General features: G+C 51.0%; 1 protein-coding gene across 2 annotated transcripts in view; it reads left to right on the top strand.

Annotated features, from left to right (window-relative positions):
* Window positions 1–27007, top strand: part of LOC115101581 (glypican-5-like) — a 305660-nt gene that overhangs the window by 120674 nt on the left and 157979 nt on the right. The window contains exons 4-5 of one of the 2 annotated variants that reach the window (XM_065005796.1): window positions 22851–23020; window positions 25571–25630. In XM_065005796.1, the coding sequence (XP_064861868.1) occupies window positions 22851–23020; window positions 25571–25630 (230 nt within the window). The remainder of the gene's footprint in view (window positions 1–22850; window positions 23021–25570; window positions 25631–27007) is intronic. The other variant, XM_065005797.1, reaches the window with a different exon arrangement.

The following is a 27007-nucleotide window of genomic DNA, read 5'->3' as shown; positions in this document are numbered from 1 at the left end:
AAGGTCCAACAGGGACTGTACTGTTGTCTGGGTAAGGTCCAACAGGAGTGTGTGTTGTCTGGGTAAGGTCCAACAGGGTCCCTGTACTGTCTGGGTAAGGCCCAACAGGAGTGTGTGTTGTCTGGGTAAGGTCCAACAGGGTCCCTGTACTGTCTGGGTAAGGCCCAACAGGAGTGTGTGTTGTCTGGGTAAGGCCCAACAGGAGTGTGTGTTGTCTGGGTAAGGTCCAACAGGAGTGTGTGTTGTCTGGGTAAGGTCCAACAGGGCACTGTACTGTCTGGGTAAGGCCCAACAGGAGTGTGTGTTGTCTGGGTAAGGCCCAACAAGTGTGTGTTGTCTGGGTAAGGCCCAACAGGAGTGTGTGTTGTCTGGGTAAGGCCCAACAGGAGTGTGTGTCTGGGTAAGGCCCAACAGGAGTGTGTGTTGTCTGGGTAAGGCCCAACAGGAGTGTGTGTTGTCTGGGTAAGGCCCAACAGGAGTGTGTGTTGTCTGGGTAAGGTCCAACAGGAGTGTGTGTTGTCTGGGTAAGGCCCAACAGGAGTGTGTGTTGTCTGGGTAAGGCCCAACAGGTGTGTGTTGTCTGGGTAAGGCCCAACAGGAGTGTGTGTTGTCTGGGTAAGGCCCAACAGGAGTGTGTGTTGTCTGGGTAAGGCCCAACAGGAGTGTGTGTTGTCTGGGTAAGGCCCAACAGGGAGTGTGTGTTGTCTGGGTAAGGCCCAACAGGAGTGTGTGTTGTCTGGGTAAGGTCCAACAGGAGTGTGTGTTGTCTGGGTAAGGTCCAACAGGGCACTGTACTGTCTGGGTAAGGCCCAACAGGAGTGTGTGTTGTCTGGGTAAGGCCCAACAGGAGTGTGTGTTGTCTGGGTAAGGCCCAACAGGAGTGTGTGTTGTCTGGGTAAGGCCCAACAGGAGTGTGTGTTGTCTGGGTAAGGTCCAACAGGAGTGTGTGTTGTCTGGGTAAGGTCCAACAGGAGTGTGTGTTGTCTGGGTAAGGCCCAACAGGAGTGTGTGTTGTCTGGGTAAGGCCCAACAGGAGTGTGTGTTGTCTGGGTAAGGCCCAACAGGAGTGTGTGTTGTCTGGGTAAGGTCCAACAGGAGTGTGTGTTGTCTGGGTAAGGCCCAACAGGAGTGTGTGTTGTCTGGGTAAGGCCCAACAGGAGTGTGTGTTGTCTGGGTAAGGTCCAACAGGAGTGTGTGTTGTCTGGGTAAGGTCCAACAGGAGTGTGTGTTGTCTGGGTAAGGTCCAACAGGGCACTGTACTGTCTGGGTAAGGCCCAACAGGAGTGTGTGTTGTCTGGGTAAGGCCCAACAGGAGTGTGTGTTGTCTGGGTAAGGTCCAACCGGTCCCTGTACTGTCTGGGTAAGGCCCAACAGGAGTGTGTGTTGTCTGGGTAAGGTCCAACAGGGTCCCTGTACTGTCTGGGTAAGGCCCAACAGGAGTGTGTGTTGTCTGGGTAAGGTCCAACAGGGCACTGTACTGTCTGGGTAAGGTCCAACAGGAGTGTGTGTTGTCTGGGTAAGGTCCAACAGGGTCCCTGTACTGTCTGGGTAAGGCCCAACAGGAGTGTGTGTTGTCTGGGTAAGGCCCAACAGGGCAGTGTGTGTTGTCTGGGTAAGGTCCAACAGGAGTGTGTGTTGTCTGGGTAAGGTCCAACTGGTCCCTGTACTGTCTGGGTAAGGCCCAACAGGAGTGTGTGTGTTGTCTGGGTAAGGTCCAACCGGTCCCTGTACTGTCTGGGTAAGGCCCAACAGGAGTGTGTGTTGTCTGGGTAAGGTCCAACAGGGCACTGTACTGTCTGGGTAAGGCCCAACAGGAGTGTGTGTTGTCTGGGTAAGGTCCAACCGGTCCCTGTACTGTCTGGGTAAGGCCCAACAGGAGTGTGTGTTGTCTGGGTAAGGTCCAACCGGTCCCTGTACTGTCTGGGTAAGGCCCAACAGGAGTGTGTGTTGTGTGGGTAAGGCCCAACAGAAGTGTGTGTTGTCTGGGCAAGGTCCAACAGGAGTGTGTGTTGTCTGGGTAAGGTCCAACAGGGCACTGTACTGTCTGGGTAAGGCCCAACAGGAGTGTGTGTTGTCTGGGTAAGGCCCAACAGGAGTGTGTGTTGTCTGGGTAAGGCCCAACAGGAGTGTGTGTTGTCTGGGTAAGGCCCAACAGGAGTGTGTGTTGTCTGGGTAAGGTCCAACAGGAGTGTGTGTTGTCTGGGTAAGGTCCAACAGGGCACTGTACTGTCTGGGTAAGGCCCAACAGGAGTGTGTGTTGTCTGGGTAAGGCCCAACAGGAGTGTGTGTTGTCTGGGTAAGGCCCAACAGGGTGTGTGTTGTCTGGGTAAGGCCCAACAGGAGTGTGTGTTGTCTGGGTAAGGCCCAACAGGAGTGTGTGTTGTCTGGGTAAGGTCCAACAGGAGTGTGTGTTGTCTGGGTAAGGTCCAACAGGGCACTGTACTGTCTGGGTAAGGCCCAACAGGAGTGTGTGTTGTCTGGGTAAGGCCCAACAGGAGTGTGTGTTGTCTGGGTAAGGCCCAACAGGAGTGTGTGTTGTCTGGGTAAGGCCCAACAGGAGTGTGTGTTGTCTGGGTAAGGTCCAACAGGAGTGTGTGTTGTCTGGGTAAGGTCCAACAGGGCACTGTACTGTCTGGGTAAGGTCCAACAGGAGTGTGTGTTGTCTGGGTAAGGTCCAACAGGTCCCTGTACTGTCTGGGTAAGGCCCAACAGGAGTGTGTGTTGTCTGGGTAAGGTCCAACAGGTCCCTGTACTGTCTGGGTAAGGCCCAACAGGAGTGTGTGTTGTCTGGGTAAGGCCCAACAGGGAGTGTGTGTTGTCTAAGGTCCAACAGGAGTGTGTGTTGTCTGGGTAAGGTCTGTACTGTCTGGGTAAGGCCCAACAGGAGTGTGTGTTGTCTGGGTAAGGCCCAACAGGAGTGTGTGTTGTCTGGGTAAGGCCCAACAGGAGTGTGTGTTGTCTGGGTAAGGCCCAACAGGAGTGTGTGTTGTCTGGGTAAGGTCCAACAGGAGTGTGTGTTGTCTGGGTAAGGTCCAACAGGGCACTGTACTGTCTGGGTAAGGCCCAACAGGAGTGTGTGTTGTCTGGGTAAGGCCCAACAGGAGTGTGTGTTGTCTGGGTAAGGCCCAACAGGAGTGTGTGTTGTCTGGGTAAGGCCCAACAGGAGTGTGTGTTGTCTGGGTAAGGTCCAACAGGAGTGTGTGTTGTCTGGGTAAGGTCCAACAGGGCACTGTACTGTCTGGGTAAGGCCCAACAGGAGTGTGTGTTGTCTGGGTAAGGCCCAACAGGAGTGTGTGTTGTCTGGGTAAGGCCCAACAGGAGTGTGTGTTGTCTGGGTAAGGCCCAACAGGAGTGTGTGTTGTCTGGGTAAGGCCCAACAGGAGTGTGTGTTGTCTGGGTAAGGTCCAACCGGTCCCTGTACTGTCTGGGTAAGGCCCAACAGGAGTGTGTGTTGTCTGGGTAAGGTCCAACAGGGCACTGTACTGTCTGGGTAAGGTCCAACAGGAGTGTGTGTTGTCTGGGTAAGGTCCAACAGGAGTGTGTGTTGTCTGGGCAAGGTCCAACAGGGCACTGTACTGTCTGGGTAAGGCCCAACAGGAGTGTGTGTTGTCTGGGTAAGGCCCAACAGGAGTGTGTGTTGTCTGGGTAAGGCCCAACAGGAGTGTGTGTTGTCTGGGTAAGGCCCAACAGGAGTGTGTGTTGTCTGGGTAAGGCCCAACAGGAGTGTGTGTTGTCTGGGTAAGGTCCAACAGGGTCCCTGTACTGTCTGGGTAAGGCCCAACAGGAGTGTGTGTTGTCTGGGTAAGGTCCAACAGGGCACTGTACTGTCTGGGTAAGGCCCAACAGGAGTGTGTGTTGTCTGGGTAAGGTCCAACAGGGTCCCTGTACTGTCTGGGTAAGGCCCAACAGGAGTGTGTGTTGTCTGGGTAAGGTCCAACCGGTCCCTGTACTGTCTGGGTAAGGCCCAACAGGAGTGTGTGTTGTCTGGGTAAGGCCCAACAGGAGTGTGTGTTGTCTGGGCAAGGTCCAACAGGAGTGTGTGTTGTCTGGGTAAGGTCCAACAGGGCACTGTACTGTCTGGGTAAGGCCCAACAGGAGTGTGTGTTGTCTGGGTAAGGCCCAACAGGAGTGTGTGTTGTCTGGGTAAGGTCCAACAGGAGTGTGTGTTGTCTGGGTAAGGTCCAACAGGAGTGTGTGTTGTCTGGGTAAGGCCCAACAGGAGTGTGTGTTGTCTGGGTAAGGCCCAACAGGAGTGTGTGTTGTCTGGGTAAGGCCCAACAGGAGTGTGTGTTGTCTGGGTAAGGTCCAACAGGAGTGTGTGTTGTCTGGGTAAGGTCCAACAGGGCACTGTACTGTCTGGGTAAGGCCCAACAGGAGTGTGTGTTGTCTGGGTAAGGCACAACAGGAGTGTGTGTTGTCTGGGTAAGGCCCAACAGGAGTGTGTGTTGTCTGGGTAAGGTCCAACCGGTCCCTGTACTGTCTGGGTAAGGCCCAACAGGAGTGTGTGTGTTGTCTGGGTAAGGTCCAACCGGTCCCTGTACTGTCTGGGTAAGGTCCAACAGGAGTGTGTGTTGTCTGGGTAAGGTCCAACAGGAGTGTGTGTTGTCTGGGCAAGGTCCAACAGGGCACTGTACTGTCTGGGTAAGGCCCAACAGGAGTGTGTGTTGTCTGGGTAAGGCCCAACAGGAGTGTGTGTTGTCTGGGTAAGGTCCAACCGGTCCCTGTACTGTCTGGGTAAGGCCCAACAGGAGTGTGTGTGTTGTCTGGGTAAGGTCCAACCGGTCCCTGTACTGTCTGGGTAAGGCCCAACAGGAGTGTGTGTTGTCTGGGTAAGGTCCAACAGGGCACTGTACTGTCTGGGTAAGGTCCAACAGGAGTGTGTGTTGTCTGGGTAAGGTCCAACCGGTCCCTGTACTGTCTGGGTAAGGCCCAACAGGAGTGTGTGTTGTCTGGGTAAGGTCCAACCGGTCCCTGTACTGTCTGGGTAAGGCCCAACAGGAGTGTGTGTTGTCTGGGTAAGGCCCAACAGGAGTGTGTGTTGTCTGGGTAAGGTCCAACAGGAGTGTGTGTTGTCTGGGTAAGGTCCAACAGGAGTGTGTGTTGTCTGGGTAAGGCCCAACAGGAGTGTGTGTTGTCTGGGTAAGGCCCAACAGGGTGTGTGTTGTCTGGGTAAGGCCCAACAGGAGTGTGTGTTGTCTGGGTAAGGCCCAACAGGAGTGTGTGTTGTCTGGGTAAGGCCCAACAGGAGTGTGTGTTGTCTGGGTAAGGCCAGGGTCCCTGTACTGTCTGGGTAAGGCCCAACAGGAGTGTGTGTTGTCTGGGTAAGGCCCAACAGGAGTGTGTGTTGTCTGGGTAAGGTCCAACAGGAGTGTGTGTTGTCTGGGTAAGGTCCAACAGGGCACTGTACTGTCTGGGTAAGGCCCAACAGGAGTGTGTGTTGTCTGGGTAAGGCCCAACAGGAGTGTGTGTTGTCTGGGTAAGGCCCAACAGGAGTGTGTGTTGTCTGGGTAAGGCCCAACAGGAGTGTGTGTTGTCTGGGTAAGGTCCAACAGGAGTGTGTGTTGTCTGGGTAAGGTCCAACAGGGCACTGTACTGTCTGGGTAAGGCCCAACAGGAGTGTGTGTTGTCTGGGTAAGGCCCAACAGGAGTGTGTGTTGTCTGGGTAAGGCCCAACAGGAGTGTGTGTTGTCTGGGTAAGGCCCAACAGGAGTGTGTGTTGTCTGGGTAAGGTCCAACAGGAGTGTGTGTTGTCTGGGTAAGGCCCAAGGCACTGTACTGTCTGGGTAAGGCCCAAAAGGAGTGTGTGTTGTCTGGGTAAGGCCCAACAGGAGTGTGTGTTGTCTGGGTAAGGCCCAACAGGAGTGTGTGTTGTCTGGGTAAGGCCCAACAGGAGTGTGTGTTGTCTGGGTAAGGCCCAACAGGAGTGTGTGTTGTCTGGGTAAGGTCCAACCGGTCCCTGTACTGTCTGGGTAAGGCCCAACAGGAGTGTGTGTTGTCTGGGTAAGGTCCAACAGGGCACTGTACTGTCTGGGTAAGGTCCAACAGGAGTGTGTGTTGTCTGGGTAAGGTCCAACAGGAGTGTGTGTTGTCTGGGCAAGGTCCAACAGGGCACTGTACTGTCTGGGTAAGGCCCAACAGGAGTGTGTGTTGTCTGGGTAAGGCCCAACAGGAGTGTGTGTTGTCTGGGTAAGGCCCAACAGGAGTGTGTGTTGTCTGGGTAAGGCCCAACAGGAGTGTGTGTTGTCTGGGTAAGGCCCAACAGGAGTGTGTGTTGTCTGGGTAAGGTCCAACAGGTCCCTGTACTGTCTGGGTAAGGCCCAACAGGAGTGTGTGTTGTCTGGGTAAGGTCCAACAGGGCACTGTACTGTCTGGGTAAGGCCCAACAGGAGTGTGTGTTGTCTGGGTAAGGTCCAACAGGGCACTGTACTGTCTGGGTAAGGCCCAACAGGAGTGTGTGTTGTCTGGGTAAGGCCCAACAGGAGTGTGTGTTGTCTGGGTAAGGTCCAACAGGAGTGTGTGTTGTCTGGGTAAGGTCCAACAGGGCACTGTACTGTCTGGGTAAGGCCCAACAGGAGTGTGTGTTGTCTGGGTAAGGTCCAACAGGAGTGTGTGTTGTCTGGGTAAGGTCCAACAGGAGTGTGTGTTGTCTGGGTAAGGCCCAACAGGAGTGTGTGTTGTCTGGGTAAGGCCCAACAGGAGTGTGTGTTGTCTGGGTAAGGCCCAACAGGAGTGTGTGTTGTCTGGGTAAGGCCCAACAGGAGTGTGTGTTGTCTGGGTAAGGTCCAACAGGAGTGTGTGTTGTCTGGGTAAGGTCCAACAGGGCACTGTACTGTCTGGGTAAGGCCCAACAGGAGTGTGTGTTGTCTGGGTAAGGCACAACAGGAGTGTGTGTTGTCTGGGTAAGGCCCAACAGGAGTGTGTGTTGTCTGGGTAAGGTCCAACCGGTCCCTGTACTGTCTGGGTAAGGCCCAACAGGAGTGTGTGTTGTCTGGGTAAGGTCCAACCGGTCCCTGTACTGTCTGGGTAAGGTCCAACAGGAGTGTGTGTTGTCTGGGTAAGGTCCAACAGGAGTGTGTGTTGTCTGGGCAAGGTCCAACAGGGCACTGTACTGTCTGGGTAAGGCCCAACAGGAGTGTGTGTTGTCTGGGTAAGGCCCAACAGGAGTGTGTGTTGTCTGGGTAAGGTCCAACCGGTCCCTGTACTGTCTGGGTAAGGCCCAACAGGAGTGTGTGTTGTCTGGGTAAGGTCCAACAGGGTCCCTGTACTGTCTGGGTAAGGCCCAACAGGAGTGTGTGTTGTCTGGGTAAGGTCCAACAGGGCACTGTACTGTCTGGGTAAGGTCCAACAGGAGTGTGTGTTGTCTGGGTAAGGTCCAACCGGTCCCTGTACTGTCTGGGTAAGGCCCAACAGGAGTGTGTGTTGTCTGGGTAAGGCCCAACAGGAGTGTGTGTTGTCTGGGTAAGGCCCAACAGGAGTGTGTGTTGTCTGGGTAAGGTCCAACAGGAGTGTGTGTTGTCTGGGTAAGGTCCAACAGGAGTGTGTGTTGTCTGGGTAAGGTCCAACAGGAGTGTGTGTTGTCTGGGTAAGGCCCAACAGGAGTGTGTGTTGTCTGGGTAAGGCCCAACAGGAGTGTGTGTTGTCTGGGTAAGGCCCAACAGGAGTGTGTGTTGTCTGGGTAAGGTCCAACAGGAGTGTGTGTTGTCTGGGTAAGGTCCAACAGGGCACTGTACTGTCTGGGTAAGGCCCAACAGGAGTGTGTGTTGTCTGGGTAAGGCACAACAGGAGTGTGTGTTGTCTGGGTAAGGTCCAACAGGAGTGTGTGTTGTCTGGGTAAGGTCCAACAGGAGTGTGTGTTGTCTGGGCAAGGTCCAACAGGGCACTGTACTGTCTGGGTAAGGCCCAACAGGAGTGTGTGTTGTCTGGGTAAGGCCCAACAGGAGTGTGTGTTGTCTGGGTAAGGTCCAACCGGTCCCTGTACTGTCTGGGTAAGGCCCAACAGGAGTGTGTGTTGTCTGGGTAAGGTCCAACAGGGCACTGTACTGTCTGGGTAAGGCCCAACAGGAGTGTGTGTTGTCTGGGTAAGGTCCAACAGGGCACTGTACTGTCTGGGTAAGGTCCAACAGGAGTGTGTGTTGTCTGGGTAAGGTCCAACCGGTCCCTGTACTGTCTGGGTAAGGCCCAACAGGAGTGTGTGTGTTGTCTGGGTAAGGTCCAACCGGTCCCTGTACTGTCTGGGTAAGGCCCAACAGGAGTGTGTGTTGTCTGGGTAAGGTCCAACAGGGCACTGTACTGTCTGGGTAAGGTCCAACAGGAGTGTGTGTTGTCTGGGTAAGGTCCAACCGGTCCCTGTACTGTCTGGGTAAGGCCCAACAGGAGTGTGTGTTGTCTGGGTAAGGTCCAACCGGTCCCTGTACTGTCTGGGTAAGGCCCAACAGGAGTGTGTGTTGTGTGGGTAAGGCCCAACAGAAGTGTGTGTTGTCTGGGCAAGGTCAGGAGTGTGTGTTGTCTGGGTAAGGTCCAACAGGGCACTGTACTGTCTGGGTAAGGCCCAACAGGAGTGTGTGTTGTCTGGGTAAGGCCCAACAGGAGTGTGTGTTGTCTGGGTAAGGCCCAACAGGAGTGTGTGTTGTCTGGGTAAGGCCCAACAGGAGTGTGTGTTGTCTGGGTAAGGCCCAACAGGAGTGTGTGTTGTCTGGGTAAGGTCCAACAGGAGTGTGTGTTGTCTGGGTAAGGTCCAACAGGGCACTGTACTGTCTGGGTAAGGCCCAACAGGAGTGTGTGTTGTCTGGGTAAGGCCCAACAGGAGTGTGTGTTGTCTGGGTAAGGCCCAACAGGAGTGTGTGTTGTCTGGGTAAGGCCCAACAGGAGTGTGTGTTGTCTGGGTAAGGCCCAACAGGAGTGTGTGTTGTCTGGGTAAGGTCCAACAGGAGTGTGTGTTGTCTGGGTAAGGTCCAACAGGGCACTGTACTGTCTGGGTAAGGCCCAACAGGAGTGTGTGTTGTCTGGGTAAGGCCCAACAGGAGTGTGTGTTGTCTGGGTAAGGCCCAACAGGAGTGTGTGTTGTCTGGGTAAGGCCCAACAGGAGTGTGTGTTGTCTGGGTAAGGTCCAACAGGAGTGTGTGTTGTCTGGGTAAGGTCCAACAGGAGTGTGTGTTGTCTGGGTAAGGCCCAACAGGAGTGTGTGTTGTCTGGGTAAGGCCCAACAGGAGTGTGTGTTGTCTGGGTAAGGCCCAACAGGAGTGTGTGTTGTCTGGGTAAGGTCCAACAGGAGTGTGTGTTGTCTGGGTAAGGTCCAACAGGGCACTGTACTGTCTGGGTAAGGCCCAACAGGAGTGTGTGTTGTCTGGGTAAGGCACAACAGGAGTGTGTGTTGTCTGGGTAAGGTCCAACAGGAGTGTGTGTTGTCTGGGTAAGGTCCAACAGGAGTGTGTGTTGTCTGGGCAAGGTCCAACAGGGCACTGTACTGTCTGGGTAAGGCCCAACAGGAGTGTGTGTTGTCTGGGTAAGGCCCAACAGGAGTGTGTGTTGTCTGGGTAAGGTCCAACCGGTCCCTGTACTGTCTGGGTAAGGCCCAACAGGAGTGTGTGTGTTGTCTGGGTAAGGTCCAACCGGTCCCTGTACTGTCTGGGTAAGGCCCAACAGGAGTGTGTGTTGTCTGGGTAAGGTCCAACAGGGCACTGTACTGTCTGGGTAAGGTCCAACAGGAGTGTGTGTTGTCTGGGTAAGGTCCAACCGGTCCCTGTACTGTCTGGGTAAGGCCCAACAGGAGTGTGTGTTGTCTGGGTAAGGTCCAACCGGTCCCTGTACTGTCTGGGTAAGGCCCAACAGGAGTGTGTGTTGTCTGGGTAAGGCCCAACAGGAGTGTGTGTTGTCTGGGCAAGGTCCAACAGGAGTGTGTGTTGTCTGGGTAAGGTCCAACAGGGCATTGTACTGTCTGGGTAAGGCCCAACAGGAGTGTGTGTTGTCTGGGTAAGGCCCAACAGGAGTGTGTGTTGTCTGGGTAAGGCCCAACAGGAGTGTGTGTTGTCTGGGTAAGGCCCAACAGGAGTGTGTGTTGTCTGGGTAAGGTCCAACAGGGCACTGTACTGTCTGGGTAAGGCCCAACAGGAGTGTGTGTTGTCTGGGTAAGGCCCAACAGGAGTGTGTGTTGTCTGGGTAAGGCCCAACAGGAGTGTGTGTTGTCTGGGTAAGGGCCCAACAGGAGTGTGTGTTGTCTGGGTAAGGTCCAACAGGGCACTGTACTGTCTGGGTAAGGCCCAACAGGAGTGTGTGTTGTCTGGGTAAGGCCCAACAGGAGTGTGTGTTGTCTGGGTAAGGCCCAACAGGAGTGTGTGTTGTCTGGGTAAGGCCCAACAGGAGTGTGTGTTGTCTGGGTAAGGCCCAACAGGAGTGTGTGTTGTCTGGGTAAGGCCCAACAGGAGTGTGTGTTGTCTGGGTAAGGTCCAACAGGAGTGTGTGTTGTCTGGTTAAGGTCCAACAGGGCACTGTACTGTCTGGGTAAGGCCCAACAGGAGTGTGTGTTGTCTGGGTAAGGCCCAACAGGAGTGTGTGTTGTCTGGGTAAGGTCCAACAGGAGTGTGTGTTGTCTGGGTAAGGTCCAACAGGAGTGTGTGTTGTCTGGGCAAGGTCCAACAGGGCACTGTACTGTCTGGGTAAGGGTGTGTGTTGTCTGGGTAAGGTCCAACAGGAGTGTGTGTTGTCTGGGTAAGGTCCAACAGGGCACTGTACTGTCTGGGTAAGGCCCAACAGGAGTGTGTGTGTTGTCTGGGTAAGGTCCAACCGGTCCCTGTACTGTCTGGGTAAGGCCCAACAGGAGTGTGTGTTGTCTGGGTAAGGTCCAACAGGGCACTGTACTGTCTGGGTAAGGTCCAACAGGAGTGTGTGTTGTCTGGGTAAGGTCCAACCGGTCCCTGTACTGTCTGGGTAAGGCCCAACAGGAGTGTGTGTTGTCTGGGTAAGGTCCAACAGGGCACTGTACTGTCTGGGTAAGGCCCAACAGGAGTGTGTGTTGTCTGGGTAAGGCCCAACAGGAGTGTGTGTTGTCTGGGTAAGGCCCAACAGGAGTGTGTGTTGTCTGGGTAAGGCCCAACAGGAGTGTGTGTTGTCTGGGTAAGGTCCAACAGGAGTGTGTGTTGTCTGGGTAAGGTCCAACAGGGCACTGTACTGTCTGGGTAAGGCCCAACAGGAGTGTGTGTTGTCTGGGTAAGGCCCAACAGGAGTGTGTGTTGTCTGGGTAAGGCCCAACAGGAGTGTGTGTTGTCTGGGTAAGGTCCAACAGGAGTGTGTGTTGTCTGGGCAAGGTCCAACAGGGCACTGTACTGTCTGGGTAAGGCCCAACAGGAGTGTGTGTTGTCTGGGTAAGGCCCAACAGGAGTGTGTGTTGTCTGGGTAAGGTCCAACGGTCCCTGTACTGTCTGGGTAAGGCCCAACAGGAGTGTGTGTTGTCTGGGTAAGGTCCAACAGGGTCCCTGTACTGTCTGGGTAAGGCCCAACAGGAGTGTGTGTTGTCTGGGTAAGGTCCAACAGGGCACTGTACTGTCTGGGTAAGGTCCAACAGGAGTGTGTGTTGTCTGGGTAAGGTCCAACCGGTCCCTGTACTGTCTGGGTAAGGCCCAACAGGAGTGTGTGTTGTCTGGGTATGGTCCAACCGGTCCCTGTACTGTCTGGGTAAGGCCCAACAGGAGTGTGTGTTGTCTGGGTAAGGCCCAACAGGAGTGTGTGTTGTCTGGGTAAGGCCCAACAGGAGTGTGTGTTGTCTGGGTAAGGCCCAACAGGAGTGTGTGTTGTCTGGGTAAGGTCCAACAGGAGTGTGTGTTGTCTGGTTAAGGTCCAACAGGGCACTGTACTGTCTGGGTAAGGCCCAACAGGAGTGTGTGTTGTCTGGGTAAGGCACAACAGGAGTGTGTGTTGTCTGGGTAAGGTCCAACAGGAGTGTGTGTTGTCTGGGTAAGGTCCAACAGGAGTGTGTGTTGTCTGGGCAAGGTCCAACAGGGCACTGTACTGTCTGGGTAAGGCCCAACAGGAGTGTGTGTTGTCTGGGTAAGGCCCAACAGGAGTGTGTGTTGTCTGGGTAAGGTCCAACCGGTCCCTGTACTGTCTGGGTAAGGCCCAACAGGAGTGTGTGTGTTGTCTGGGTAAGGTCCAACCGGTCCCTGTACTGTCTGGGTAAGGCCCAACAGGAGTGTGTGTTGTCTGGGTAAGGTCCAACAGGGCACTGTACTGTCTGGGTAAGGTCCAACAGGAGTGTGTGTTGTCTGGGTAAGGTCCAACCGGTCCCTGTACTGTCTGGGTAAGGCCCAACAGGAGTGTGTGTTGTCTGGGTAAGGTCCAACCGGTCCCTGTACTGTCTGGGTAAGGCCCAACAGGAGTGTGTGTTGTCTGGGTAAGGCCCAACAGGAGTGTGTGTTGTCTGGGTAAGGTCCAACAGGGCATTGTACTGTCTGGGTAAGGCCCAACAGGAGTGTGTGTTGTCTGGGTAAGGCCCAACAGGAGTGTGTGTTGTCTGGGTAAGGCCCAACAGGAGTGTGTGTTGTCTGGGTAAGGCCCAACAGGAGTGTGTGTTGTCTGGGTAAGGCCCAACAGGAGTGTGTGTTGTCTGGGTAAGGTCCAACAGGAGTGTGTGTTGTCTGGGTAAGGTCCAACAGGGCACTGTACTGTCTGGGTAAGGCCCAACAGGAGTGTGTGTTGTCTGGGTAAGGCCCAACAGGAGTGTGTGTTGTCTGGGTAAGGCCCAACAGGAGTGTGTGTTGTCTGGGTAAGGCCCAACAGGAGTGTGTGTTGTCTGGGTAAGGTCCAACAGGAGTGTGTGTTGTCTGGGTAAGGTCCAACAAGGCACTGTACTGTCTGGGTAAGGCCCAAAAGGAGTGTGTGTTGTCTGGGTAAGGCCCAACAGGAGTGTGTGTTGTCTGGGTAAGGCCCAACAGGAGTGTGTGTTGTCTGGGTAAGGTCCAACCGGTCCCTGTACTGTCTGGGTAAGGCCCAACAGGAGTGTGTGTTGTCTGGGTAAGGTCCAACAGGGCACTGTACTGTCTGGGTAAGGTCCAACAGGAGTGTGTGTTGTCTGGGTAAGGTCCAACAGGAGTGTGTGTTGTCTGGGCAAGGTCCAACAGGGCACTGTACTGTCTGGGTAAGGCCCAACAGGAGTGTGTGTTGTCTGGGTAAGGCCCAACAGGAGTGTGTGTTGTCTGGGTAAGGCCCAACAGGAGTGTGTGTTGTCTGGGTAAGGCCCACCAGGAGTGTGTGTTGTCTGGGTAAGGCCCAACAGGAGTGTGTGTTGTCTGGGTAAGGCCCAACAGGAGTGTGTGTTGTCTGGGTAAGGCCCAACAGGAGTGTGTGTTGTCTGGGTAAGGTCCAACAGGAGTGTGTGTTGTCTGGGTAAGGTCCAACAGGAGTGTGTGTTGTCTGGGTAAGGCCCAACAGGAGTGTGTGTTGTCTGGGTAAGGCCCAACAGGAGTGTGTGTTGTCTGGGTAAGGCCCAACAGGAGTGTGTGTTGTCTGGGTAAGGTCCAACAGGAGTGTGTGTTGTCTGGGTAAGGTCCAACAGGGCACTGTACTGTCTGGGTAAGGCCCAACAGGAGTGTGTGTTGTCTGGGTAAGGCACAACAGGAGTGTGTGTTGTCTGGGTAAGGTCCAACAGGAGTGTGTGTTGTCTGGGTAAGGTCCAACAGGAGCGTGTGTTGTCTGGGCAAGGTCCAACAGGGCACTGTACTGTCTGGGTAAGGCCCAACAGGAGTGTGTGTTGTCTGGGTAAGGCCCAACAGGAGTGTGTGTTGTCTGGGTAAGGTCCAACAGGGCACTGTACTGTCTGGGTAAGGTCCAACAGGAGTGTGTGTTGTCTGGGTAAGGTCCAACCGGTCCCTGTACTGTCTGGGTAAGGCCCAACAGGAGTGTGTGTTGTCTGGGTAAGGTCCAAGGTCCCTGTACTGTCTGGGTAAGGCCCAACAGGAGTGTGTGTTGTCTGGGTAAGGCCCAACAGGAGTGTGTGTTGTCTGGGCAAGGTCCAACAGGAGTGTGTGTTGTCTGGGTAAGGTCCAACAGGGCATTGTACTGTCTGGGTAAGGCCCAACAGGAGTGTGTGTTGTCTGGGTAATGCCCAACAGGAGTGTGTGTTGTCTGGGTAAGGCCCAACAGGAGTGTGTGTTGTCTGGGTAAGGCCCAACAGGAGTGTGTGTTGTCTGGGTAAGGCCCAACAGGAGTGTGTGTTGTCTGGGTAAGGTCCAACAGGAGTGTGTGTTGTCTGGGTAAGGTCCAACAGGGCACTGTACTGTCTGGGTAAGGCCCAACAGGAGTGTGTGTTGTCTGGGTAAGGCCCAACAGGAGTGTGTGTTGTCTGGGTAAGGCCCAACAGGAGTGTGTGTTGTCTGGGTAAGGCCCAACAGGAGTGTGTGTTGTCTGGGTAAGGCCCAACAGGAGTGTGTGTTGTCTGGGTAAGGTCCAACAGGAGTGTGTGTTGTCTGGGTAAGGTCCAACAGGGCACTGTACTGTCTGGGTAAGGCCCAACAGGAGTGTGTGTTGTCTGGGTAAGGCCCAACAGGAGTGTGTGTTGTCTGGGTAAGGCCCAACAGGAGTGTGTGTTGTCTGGGTAAGGCCCAACAGGAGTGTGTGTTGTCTGGGTAAGGTCCAACAGGAGTGTGTGTTGTCTGGGTAAGGTCCAACAGGAGTGTGTGTTGTCTGGGTAAGGCCCAACAGGAGTGTGTGTTGTCTGGGTAAGGCCCAACAGGAGTGTGTGTTGTCTGGGTAAGGCCCAACAGGAGTGTGTGTTGTCTGGGTAAGGTCCAACCGGTCCCTGTACTGTCTGGGTAAGGCCCAACAGGAGTGTGTGTGTTGTCTGGGTAAGGTCCAACCGGTCCCTGTACTGTCTGGGTAAGGCCCAACAGGAGTGTGTGTTGTCTGGGTAAGGCCCAACAGGAGTGTGTGTTGTCTGGGTAAGGCCCAACAGGAGTGTGTGTTGTCTGGGTAAGGCCCAACAGGAGTGTGTGTTGTCTGGGTAAGGCCCAACAGGAGTGTGTGTTGTCTGGGTAAGGCCCAACAGGAGTGTGTGTTGTCTGGGTAAGGCCCAACAGGAGTGTGTGTTGTCTGGGTAAGGTCCAACAGGAGTGTGTGTTGTCTGGGTAAGGTCCAACAGGGCACTGTACTGTCTGGGTAAGGCCCAACAGGAGTGTGTGTTGTCTGGGTAAGGCCCAACAGGAGTGTGTGTTGTCTGGGTAAGGCCCAACAGGAGTGTGTGTTGTCTGGGTAAGGCCCAACAGGAGTGTGTGTTGTCTCGGTAAGGCCCAACAGGAGTGTGTGTTGTCTGGGTAAGGTCCAACAGGAGTGTGTGTTGTCTGGGTAAGGTCCAACAGGGCACTGTACTGTCTGGGTAAGGCCCAACAGGAGTGTGTGTTGTCTGGGTAAGGCCCAACAGGAGTGTGTGTTGTCTGGGTAAGGCCCAACAGGAGTGTGTGTTGTCTGGGTAAGGTCCAACAGGAGTGTGTGTTGTCTGGGTAAGGTCCAACAGGAGTGTGTGTTGTCTGGGTAAGGCCCAACAGGAGTGTGTGTTGTCTGGGTAAGGCCCAACAGGAGTGTGTGTTGTCTGGGTAAGGCCCAACAGGAGTGTGTGTTGTCTGGGTAAGGTCCAACAGGAGTGTGTGTTGTCTGGGTAAGGTCCAACAGGGCACTGTACTGTCTGGGTAAGGCCCAACAGGAGTGTGTGTTGTCTGGGTAAGGCACAACAGGAGTGTGTGTTGTCTGGGTAAGGTCCAACAGGAGTGTGTGTTGTCTGGGTAAGGTCCAACAGGAGCGTGTGTTGTCTGGGCAAGGTCCAACAGGGCACTGTACTGTCTGGGTAAGGCCCAACAGGAGTGTGTGTTGTCTGGGTAAGGCCCAACAGGAGTGTGTGTTGTCTGGGTAAGGTCCAACAGGGCACTGTACTGTCTGGGTAAGGTCCAACAGGAGTGTGTGTTGTCTGGGTAAGGTCCAACCGGTCCCTGTACTGTCTGGGTAAGGCCCAACAGGAGTGTGTGTTGTCTGGGTAAGGTCCAACCGGTCCCTGTACTGTCTGGGTAAGGCCCAACAGGAGTGTGTGTTGTCTGGGTAAGGCCCAACAGGAGTGTGTGTTGTCTGGGCAAGGTCCAACAGGAGTGTGTGTTGTCTGGGTAAGGTCCAACAGGGCATTGTACTGTCTGGGTAAGGCCCAACAGGAGTGTGTGTTGTCTGGGTAATGCCCAACAGGAGTGTGTGTTGTCTGGGTAAGGCCCAACAGGAGTGTGTGTTGTCTGGGTAAGGCCCAACAGGGTGTGTGTTGTCTGGGTAAGGCCCAACAGGAGTGTGTGTTGTCTGGGTAAGGTCCAACAGGAGTGTGTGTTGTCTGGGTAAGGTCAACAGGGCACTGTACTGTCTGGGTAAGGCCCAACAGGAGTGTGTGTTGTCTGGGTAAGGCCCAACAGGAGTGTGTGTTGTCTGGGTAAGGCCCAACAGGAGTGTGTGTTGTCTGGGTAAGGCCCAACAGGAGTGTGTGTTGTCTCGGTAAGGCCCAACAGGAGTGTGTGTTGTCTGGGTAAGGTCCAACAGGAGTGTGTGTTGTCTGGGTAAGGTCCAACAGGGCACTGTACTGTCTGGGTAAGGCCCAACAGGAGTGTGTGTTGTCTGGGTAAGGCCCAACAGGAGTGTGTGTTGTCTGGGTAAGGCCCAACAGGAGTGTGTGTTGTCTGGGTAAGGCCCAACAGGAGTGTGTGTTGTCTGGGTAAGGTCCAACAGGAGTGTGTGTTGTCTGGGTAAGGTCCAACAGGAGTGTGTGTTGTCTGGGTAAGGCCCAACAGGAGTGTGTGTTGTCTGGGTAAGGCCCAACAGGAGTGTGTGTTGTCTGGGTAAGGCCCAACAGGAGTGTGTGTTGTCTGGGTAAGGTCCAACCGGTCCCTGTACTGTCTGGGTAAGGCCCAACAGGAGTGTGTGTGTTGTCTGGGTAAGGTCCAACCGGTCCCTGTACTGTCTGGGTAAGGCCCAACAGGAGTGTGTGTTGTCTGGGTAAGGTCCAACAGGGCACTGTACTGTCTGGGTAAGGTCCAACAGGAGTGTGTGTTGTCTGGGTAAGGTCCAACCGGTCCCTGTACTGTCTGGGTAAGGCCCAACAGGAGTGTGTGTTGTCTGGGTATGGTCCAACCGGTCCCTGTACTGTCTGGGTAAGGCCCAACAGGAGTGTGTGTTGTCTGGGTAAGGCCCAACAGGAGTGTGTGTTGTCTGGGCAAGGTCCAACAGGAGTGTGTGTTGTCTGGGTAAGGTCCAACAGGGCATTGTACTGTCTGGGTAAGGCCCAACAGGAGTGTGTGTTGTCTGGGTAAGGCCCAACAGGAGTGTGTGTTGTCTGGGTAAGGCCCAACAGGAGTGTGTGTTGTCTGGGTAAGGCCCAACAGGAGTGTGTGTTGTCTGGGTAAGGCCCAACAGGAGTGTGTGTTGTCTGGGTAAGGTCCAACAGGAGTGTGTGTTGTCTGGGTAAGGTCCAACAGGGCACTGTACTGTCTGGGTAAGGCCCAACAGGAGTGTGTGTTGTCTGGGTAAGGCCCAACAGGAGTGTGTGTTGTCTGGGTAAGGCCCAACAGGAGTGTGTGTTGTCTGGGTAAGGCCCAACAGGAGTGTGTGTTGTCTGGGTAAGGTCCAACAGGAGTGTGTGTTGTCTGGGTAAGGTCCAACAAGGCACTGTACTGTCTGGGTAAGGCCCAAAAGGAGTGTGTGTTGTCTGGGTAAGGCCCAACAGGAGTGTGTGTTGTCTGGGTAAGGCCCAACAGGAGTGTGTGTTGTCTCGGTAAGGCCCAACAGGAGTGTGTGTTGTCTGGGTAAGGTCCAACCGGTCCCTGTACTGTCTGGGTAAGGCCCAACAGGAGTGTGTGTTGTCTGGGTAAGGTCCAACAGGGCACTGTACTGTCTGGGTAAGGTCCAACAGGAGTGTGTGTTGTCTGGGTAAGGTCCAACAGGAGTGTGTGTTGTCTGGGCAAGGTCCAACAGGGCACTGTACTGTCTGGGTAAGGCCCAACAGGAGTGTGTGTTGTCTGGGTAAGGCCCAACAGGAGTGTGTGTTGTCTGGGTAAGGCCCAACAGGAGTGTGTGTTGTCTGGGTAAGGCCCAACAGGAGTGTGTGTTGTCTGGGTAAGGCCCAACAGGAGTGTGTGTTGTCTGGGTAAGGCCCAACAGGAGTGTGTGTTGTCTGGGTAAGGTCCAACCGGTCCCTGTACTGTCTGGGTAAGGCCCAACAGGAGTGTGTGTTGTCTGGGTAAGGTCCAACAGGGCACTGTACTGTCTGGGTAAGGCCCAACAGGAGTGTGTGTTGTCTGGGTAAGGTCCAACCGGTCCCTGTACTGTCTGGGTAAGGCCCAACAGATGTGTGTGTTGTCTGGGTAAGGTCCAACCGGTCCCTGTACTGTCTGGGTAAGGCCCAACAGGAGTGTGTGTTGTCTGGGTAAGGCCCAACAGGAGTGTGTGTTGTCTGGGCAAGGTCCAACAGGAGTGTGTGTTGTCTGGGTAAGGCCCAACAGGAGTGTGTGTTGTCTGGGTAAGGCCCAACAGGAGTGTGTGTTGTCTGGGTAAGGTCCAACCGGTCCCTGTACTGTCTGGGTAAGGCCCAACAGGAGTGTGTGTTGTCTGGGTAAGGTCCAACGGGAGTGTATGTTGTCTGGGTAAGGTCCAACGGGAGTGTGTGTTGTCTGTGTAAGGCCCAACGGGAGTGTGTGTTGTTTGGGTAAGGCCCAACGGGAGTGTGTGTTGTCTGGGTAAGGTCCAGCAGGGCCCTGTGTTGTCTGAATACAACCCAAACTGGTCTATAGGTAATACAACCCAAACGGGTCTATAGGTAATACAACCCAAACTGGTCTATAGGTAAAACAACCTAAACTGGTCTATAGGTAATACAACCCAAACTGGTCTATAGGTAATACAAACCAAACTGGTCTATAGATAATACAACCCAAACTGGTCTATAGGTAATACAACCCAAACTGGTCTATAGGTAATACAACCCAAACTGGCCTATAGGTAATACAACCCAAACTGGTCTATAGGTAATACAACCCAAACTGGTCTATAGGTAATACAAACCAAACTGGTCTATAGATAATACAACCCAAACTGGTCTATAGGTAATACAACCCAAACTGGTCTATAGGCAATACAACCCAAACTGGTCTATAGGTAATACAACCCAAACTGGTCTATAGGTAATACAACCCAAACTGGTCTATAGGTAATACAACCCAAACTGGTCTATAGGTAATACAACCCAAACTGGTCTATAGGTAATACAAACCAAACTGGTCTATAGATAATACAACCCAAACTGGTCTATAGGTAATACAACCCAAACTGGTCTATAGGCAATACAACCCAAACTGGTCTATAGGTAATACAACCCAAACTGGTCTATAGGTAATACAACCCAAACTGGTCTATAGGTAATACAATAACACAACCATTTCTCCAGTGGCCCAAGTCTGCCTCCCTCTCCTGCTCCACAGCTGCTCTGTGTGTGTGTGAGTGTGTGTGTGAGTGTGAGTGTGAGAGAGAGAGAGAATATCACATTTGAGTATATCTTTTCATGTGACGACACTGAAGAAATGACACTTTGCTACAATGTAAAGTAGTGAGTGCACAGCTTGTAAAACAGTGTAAATGTGCTGTCCCCTCAAAATAACTCAACACACAGCCATTAATGTCTAAACCGCTGGCAACAAGAGTACACCCCTAAGTGAAAATGTCCAAATTGGGCCCAATTAGCCATTTTCCCTCCTCGGTGTCATGTGACTCGTTAGTGTTACAAGGTCTCAGGTGTGAATGGGGAGCAGGTGTGTTAAATTTGGTGTCATTCTCTCACACTCCCTCATACTGACTGGTCACTGGAAGTTCAACATGGCACCTCATGGCAAAGAACTCTCTGAGGATCTGAAAAAAATAATTGTTGCTCTACATAAAGATGGCCTGGGCTATAAGAAGATTGCCAAGACCCTGAAACTGAGCTGCAGCACGGTGGCCAAGACCATACAGCGGTTTAACTGGACAGGTTCCACTCAGAACAGGCCTCGCCATCTTCGACCAAAGAAGTTGAGTGCACGTGCTCAGCGTCATATCCAGAGGTTGTCTTTGGGAAATAGACGTATGAGTGCTGCCAGCATTGCTGCAGAGGTTGAAGGGGTGGGGGGGTCAGCCTGTCAGTGCTCAGACCATACGCCGTACACTGCATCAAATTGGTCTGCATGGCTGTCTTCCCAGAAGGAAGCCTCTTCTAAAGATGATGCACAAGAAAGCCCGCAAACAGTTTGCTGAAGACAAGCAGACTAAGGACATGGATTACTGGAACCATGTCCTGTGGTCTGATGAGACCAAGATAAACTTATTTGGTTCAGATGGTGTCAAGCGTGTGTGGCGACAACCAGGTGAGGAGTACAAAGACAAGTGTGTCTTGCCTACAGTCAAGCATGGTGGTGGGAGTGTCATGGTCTGGGGCTGCATGAGTGCTGCCGGCACTGGGGAGCTACAGTTCATTGAGGGAACCATGAATGCCAACATGTACTGTGACATACTGAAGCAGAGCATGATCCCCTCCCTTCGGAGACTGGGCCACAGGGCAGTATTCCAACATGATAACGACCCCAAACACACCTCCAAGACGACCACTGCCTTGCTAAAGAAGCTGAGGGTAAAGGTGATGGACTGGCCAAGCATGTCTCCAGACCTAAACCCTATTGAGCATCTGTGGGGCATCCTCAAACGGAAGGTGGAGGAGTGCAAGGTCTCTAACATCCACCAGCTCCGCGATGCCGTCATGGAGGAGTGGAAGAGGACTCCAGTGGCAACCTGTGAAGCTCTGGTGAACTCCATGCCCAAGAGCGTTAAGGCAGTGCTGGAAAATATTGACACCTTGGGCCCATTTTGGACATTTTCACTTAGGGGTGTACTCACTTTTGTTGCCAGCGGTTTAGACATTAATGGCTGTGTGTTGAGTTATTGTGAGGGGACAGCAAATTTACACTGTTATACAAGCTGTACACTCACTACTTTACATTGTAGCAAAGTGTCATTTCTTCAGTGTTGTCACATGAAAAGACATACAAATATTACAAATATCAAATATTTACAAAAATGTGAGTGGTGTACTCACTTTTGTGATATACTGTATAGAAACGGAGGCTGAGAGAGAGAGGGATGCAGAGAAACAGAGAGAGAGAGAGAAAGGGGACAGACAAAGAGAGAGAAGAGTTGCAGAGAGGTAGGCAGTGTGGCAGTACAGAGGCATGGTTCTCCCTATAGGCTAACCAACTATAGCATCTGTAGAATATCTAACTCAGTCTCTCAGTGACTCCACCTTCAGGACATGGACTGTTTCATTCAGCAGGTCTCTAGTAGAAGGTTGGTGGGAGGGTGCTGAGTCGGGAATAGCCCTTCTGTTATGAGGAAACCTCCATTTAAAATGCCTTTATAGGGCACGTGATGACTGATCCTCCTAACACACACACACACACACACACACACACACACACACACACACACACACACACACACACACACACACACACACACACACACACACACACACACACACCTTCTAGCCCCAGAAGCTTACCATATTTATAGGCCGCCCCATTGGCACATGACGACCTGCGGTTTTGTAACTGTCACGCATTTTTCTACTGCTCTGGTGGTTACTCACCCCTCCATCACCCCTTCTCAACCCCTGAATATATCCTCCTTTCCCCTTTCTGCTTGGTATGGAAAAAAGTGCATGTTTATGTTTTGTGTATTCCATTGTTTAGTGTGCCCCTAGGCGCACAGTATTTGAGAGGTGTGTGTGTGTGTGTTCACTAGTCATGACAATGATTGAATGAGCGGACGAAGACACTACACAGACAGACAGTGATTATGAAGGTTCTTTCAGCTCACCGCTGGACTATCCATCTGCCCAAAAGAGGAGCACTTAATAACACCAGGCTTTTCAGCCAATGAGAGAGCATTGGGATGGGTTGTGTGGCGGTCGTTGCCTGACCTGTCTGTTTCCTCATAGGGGATACCAGGGCTTTAATGTCATTAATCATATGCCACTCAAAAGACTGACACATGCACACATCAGTCTTGGCAATAGCTCTATCATCCCGTCCTTGTCTACATACTGTACATCCAAGATCCATTCTCTCCATATCTCTCTTTCTCCATCTTCTAAGTCTGTTTTTATTTTACCTTTATTTAACTAGGCAAGTCAGTTAAGAACAAATTCTTATTTTCAATGACGGCCTAGGAACAGTGGGCTAACTGCCTGTTCAGGGGCAGAACGACAGATTTGTACCTTGTCAGGTCGGGGGTTTGAACTTGCAACCTTCCGGTTACTAGTCTAACTATCTAACCACTAGGCTACCCTGCCGCCTTCTAAGTCTGTCATCCTGTGTGTTGTAGACATCATGCCTTGTGTCATTATCCTGTGTGTTATAGACATCATGCCATGTGTCATTATCCTGTGTGTTGTAGACACCATGCCATGTGTCATTATCCTGTGTGTTATAGACATCATGCCATGTGTCATTATCCTGTGTGTTGTAGACATCATGCCATGTGTCATTATCCTGTGTGTTGTAGACATCATGCCATGTGTCATTATCCTGTGTGTTATAGACATCATGCCATGTGTCATTATCCTGTGTGTTGTAGACACCATGCCATGTGTCATTATCATCGTGTGTGTTGTCGACATCATGCCATGTGTCATTATCCTGTGTGTTGTAGACATCATGCCATGTGTCATTATCCTGTGTGTTATAGACATCATGCCATGTGTCATTATCCTGTGTGTTATAGACATCATGCCTTGTGTCATCATTCTGTGTGTTTCTCTCTTCCTGCAGGTAGATAAAGTGTGTGGTCTGTCTGGTAAGGAGCCCACCACCAGCGTCCACCCTGACCCCACCCCAGAGTTCATGACCCCCACGGTGACATCATCAACCGCCCCTCCCTCTATCATCCCCTCCATTCCCCCACAGGAACAGCTGATGGGAAACCTTGCCCACCTGAGGAGGTAAGGTTGGGACAAACAATATTTTTAGAAAAGCAGAAATGTGAAATCACAAGTCAGATGTCAAAATGTTCTGCTTAATTTATCTTACATTATCCTTACGTTAGCCTTACATTATCCTTAGCCTTACATTAGCCTTAGCTGTGGTGAGCCTTGGGCGTTGGCGGAGCTTGCACTTTTGGGACTATTGTGTTTGATCCATTCTGCTGTACACGCTCAATCAAGCACATCTAATGTATTTGAAAGGAAATAGATATGTATTTGATCCAGGCCTGGTGACAGCTGACCATCACATGACCATCATAAATAAACGTAAATGAACATATATTATGTGACAGGGATAATCATTGGTCAAAGGACACCCCAATATTGTACATAGAGTATAGTGTTCCTGTCTCACACACACACACACACACACACACACACACACACACACACACACACACACACACAGCTTTGTTTTTGTGAATTTCCAGCAGACTTTTTGGGAAGTAAAACCCACACACACACATACAGACATACAGTGTGTCACACACTCCTCTCACACAGCCTAGATGGGATGTTGTGTTTGGCCGTGTCCGATTCCCCCTCCACCTCGTCCTCTGAGGCACCCTGTGCCCACTGCCCACAGGAGCTGGCAGGGCAATGCCCACAGGAATGGGGGAAGATTAATACGGACGGACAGCTTCCTGTTTACCCAGACTATCATAGCCCCAGCTCAGATCAGCTGCCCACTTCAGTTCTATCATCACATAGGCACACAGTCACACAGTCACATATTAGGCATGCAGACATGCACACCAAGTTGAATACACACACCCCCGTCTGCCCCTCCGACCTTGGACCATAGACCCAGATCCATGAATCACTGTGCCGGTGTCAGTTTAGCTGCCACTCCTGCCCTGGTGCTGCCACCTTGCTCTATGCCAACAGTACCAGCCCTCTGCCAGCCTACCTAAAGTCCAGTGTGCAGCAGCCACATCACATACATGGCCGTTTACACTGGGGCAGAGGCACAAGGCCAGTAGACACTGAATATGATATATATGAGAGTAGAATAAAAAGGGGAAATGACATTTGCATAATTCATTTTGTGTTTCCAGTCAAATGTAATACATGTGTTTATCCAATGGGATAGTTACTTCTAATGGGAATTCAATGAAATGTTTTTTATTGTTCCCAGACACTAATATTTTGAGAAAAAAGGAGTGATATACATATACAATTGTAATTGTTTTCTCAGATGTGCATTTCTCACTTGTATGACTTCAACGATTGTTTTAACACTGTGTCATGGGTTGTTTGTGTTGATGACAAACTGCTGTGTGTCTCACCTTGGGGTGTGTGTGGGGTGTGGGACGGGTGTGTGTGGGGGGGTTCACTCTGACCTATGAATATGCATGACTGACCCTTGACCCATCAACTGATTATTTCTTAGTGCTGAACGATTAACTGAAATATCTGTGATTTTGGGGGGTTTTAAACACCTAATTGACTGATGTCAGTTCAATTATGTGAATTCTATTTTTTATTTTTTTTATTCTTCTGTGAGATCAATGCGCACGTTGCACAGTTTCTCTAGAGATAAATCAGATGAATCCCGAAACGTGCGATGTAGTAGGTAGTTGTAGTTTCCAACAGGACAGAAAACGTGGTAATTAACTACAATGACCATAATCCTACTTGTCTGGTCTGTTTTTTTAATGCCTGCTATGTTAGATTAGTGTGGGGCAGACATGGAGGGAGAGAAGTGACAGAAGAATGTGCTATTGAGAGGGATAGAGCAGTTGCTTCATGAAGTATCTCTACCTGAGAATACATGACAATTGATAGTTGGCATTCAGCAGTCATAAAAGTATGTCTTATTTACTTTGAAGAACTAGTAAAATAGTGACTTTATCAGACAGTATAGGCAGCAGCTCCGTAGAGATGAGATGATGACTTGGAATTAAATAATAAAGTCATCAAATAAACAAATGTAATATACACAACAACTGAAATATATATATTTTGGTTTTATTTAACTAGGCAAGTCAGTTAAGAACAAATTATTATCTTATTTACAATTATTATCTCATTTACACTGACGGCCTACCCCGGCCAAATCAGGACAAGGCTGGGCCAATTGTGCACTGGCTTATGGGACTCCGAATCACGGCCGGTTGTGATACAGCCTGGAATCAAACCAGGGTCTGTAGTGACGCCTCTAGCACTGAGATGCAGTACCTTAGACTGCTGCGCCACTCAGGAGCAGCGGTCTAAGTAAAGTAATGTGAATAAATTATGGTTAATAAGGGATAAGCAGTAATGGGCAGTCACTAACATCATGGGACTTTTAGAAATGGTTTTATTCTGTGTTGTTACAGCATTCAACCCACACAACGCATTTAATGTTTTAAAAAATGATCGAACCAAAACCGAAGCACTAATTGCTCAACACGACTATTTCTTCCTCTCTCCCTCCCCTCCTTGTTTTGTTTTGTCCTCCTTTTGTTCCTCCCCTTGTTTTCTCTCCCTGCATCCCTCCTACTTGCATCGTTCTTCCATCCTCAGTTCATTCACCCTGAAACACTCCAGGAATGATAAACCTAGAAGTCTGAAAAAGATCTCTAGGTAAGCATGACGGACCCACCAGCAGAATGACAAGTACCTGTCTCTGTCTTCTCAGTCTCACATATTGCCATCTGTCTGTCGATCTATCCATCCATCTATCTATCTATATATCTATGTCCATCTGTCGTACTCTGAACTCTGTATCTGTGTGTCTGCCTCTGTTTCTAACTCTATCTCTCTGTTTTCTAAATCTATCTCTCTGTTTTCTAAATCTATCTCTCTGTTTCTATATATATGTTTCTATCTCTCTGTTACTAACTCTATCTCTCTGTCTAACTCTATCTCTCTGTCTCTGTTTTCTAACCCAATCTCTGTTTTCTAATTATATCTCTCTGTTTCTAACTCTCTCTGTCTCTCTGTGTCTAACTCTATCTCTCTGTCTCTGTTTTCTAACCCAATCTCTGTTTTCTAATTCTATCTCTCTGTTTCTAACTCTAACTCTCTGCGTCTATCTCTATCTCTGTTACACTCATTGAAATGATCGGACCAAGGTGCAGCGTGGTAGGCGTACATTTTGTCTTTATTAAAAATGAACACCTAAAAACAACAAAAGGAAACGGAACGTAATGTTCGGTAGGCTACCCAGAGCTGTACAAAAACAACATCCCACAAAACTAAGGTGGCAAAACAGGCTACCTAAGTATGATTACCAATCAGAGACAACAATAGACAGCTGTCCCTGATTGAGAACCATACCCGGCCAAAACATAGAAATAAAGAACATAGAGTTTCCCACCCGAGTCACACCCTGACCAACCAAACATAGAGAATAAAAATATCTCTACGGTCAGGGCGTGACAATCTCTCTGTTTCTACCTCTCTGTGTCTAACTCTATTTCTCTGTTTGTATCTCTCTGTTTCTAACTCTATCTCTCTGTTTCTAATTCTATCGCTCTGTTTCTATCTCTATCTCTCTGTGTCTAACTCTGTTTTTTTAACTCTCTCTGTTTCTATCTATATCGCTCTGTTTCTATCTCTATCGCTCTGTTTTCTAACTCTATCTCTCTGTTTCTATCTCTCTGTTTCTAACTCTGTTTTCTGTTTCTATCTCTGTCTCTCTGTTTTCTAACTCTCTGTTTTCTAACTCTCTGTTTTCTAACTCTATCTCTCTGTTTCTATCTCTCTGTTTTCTGTCTCTATCTCTCTGTTTTCTAACTCTATATCTCTGTTTCTATCTCTACCTCTGTGTCAAACCCTGTTTTTTAACTCTCTGTTTTTATCTATATTGCTCTGTCAATCTCTGTTTTCTACCTCTCTGTTTCTAACTCGATCTCTGTTTCTATTTCTATCTCTATCTATGTTTCTATCTCAATCTCTATATTTTCTATCTCTGTCTCTATGTTTTCTAACTCGATCTCTCTGTTTCTATCTCTATCT

The sequence above is a fragment of the Oncorhynchus nerka genome, linkage group LG20, assembly GCF_034236695.1.
Source record: "Oncorhynchus nerka isolate Pitt River linkage group LG20, Oner_Uvic_2.0, whole genome shotgun sequence".
Taxonomy (NCBI): Eukaryota; Metazoa; Chordata; class Actinopteri; order Salmoniformes; family Salmonidae; genus Oncorhynchus; species Oncorhynchus nerka.
This window is presented reverse-complemented; position numbering and strand designations above follow the sequence as displayed.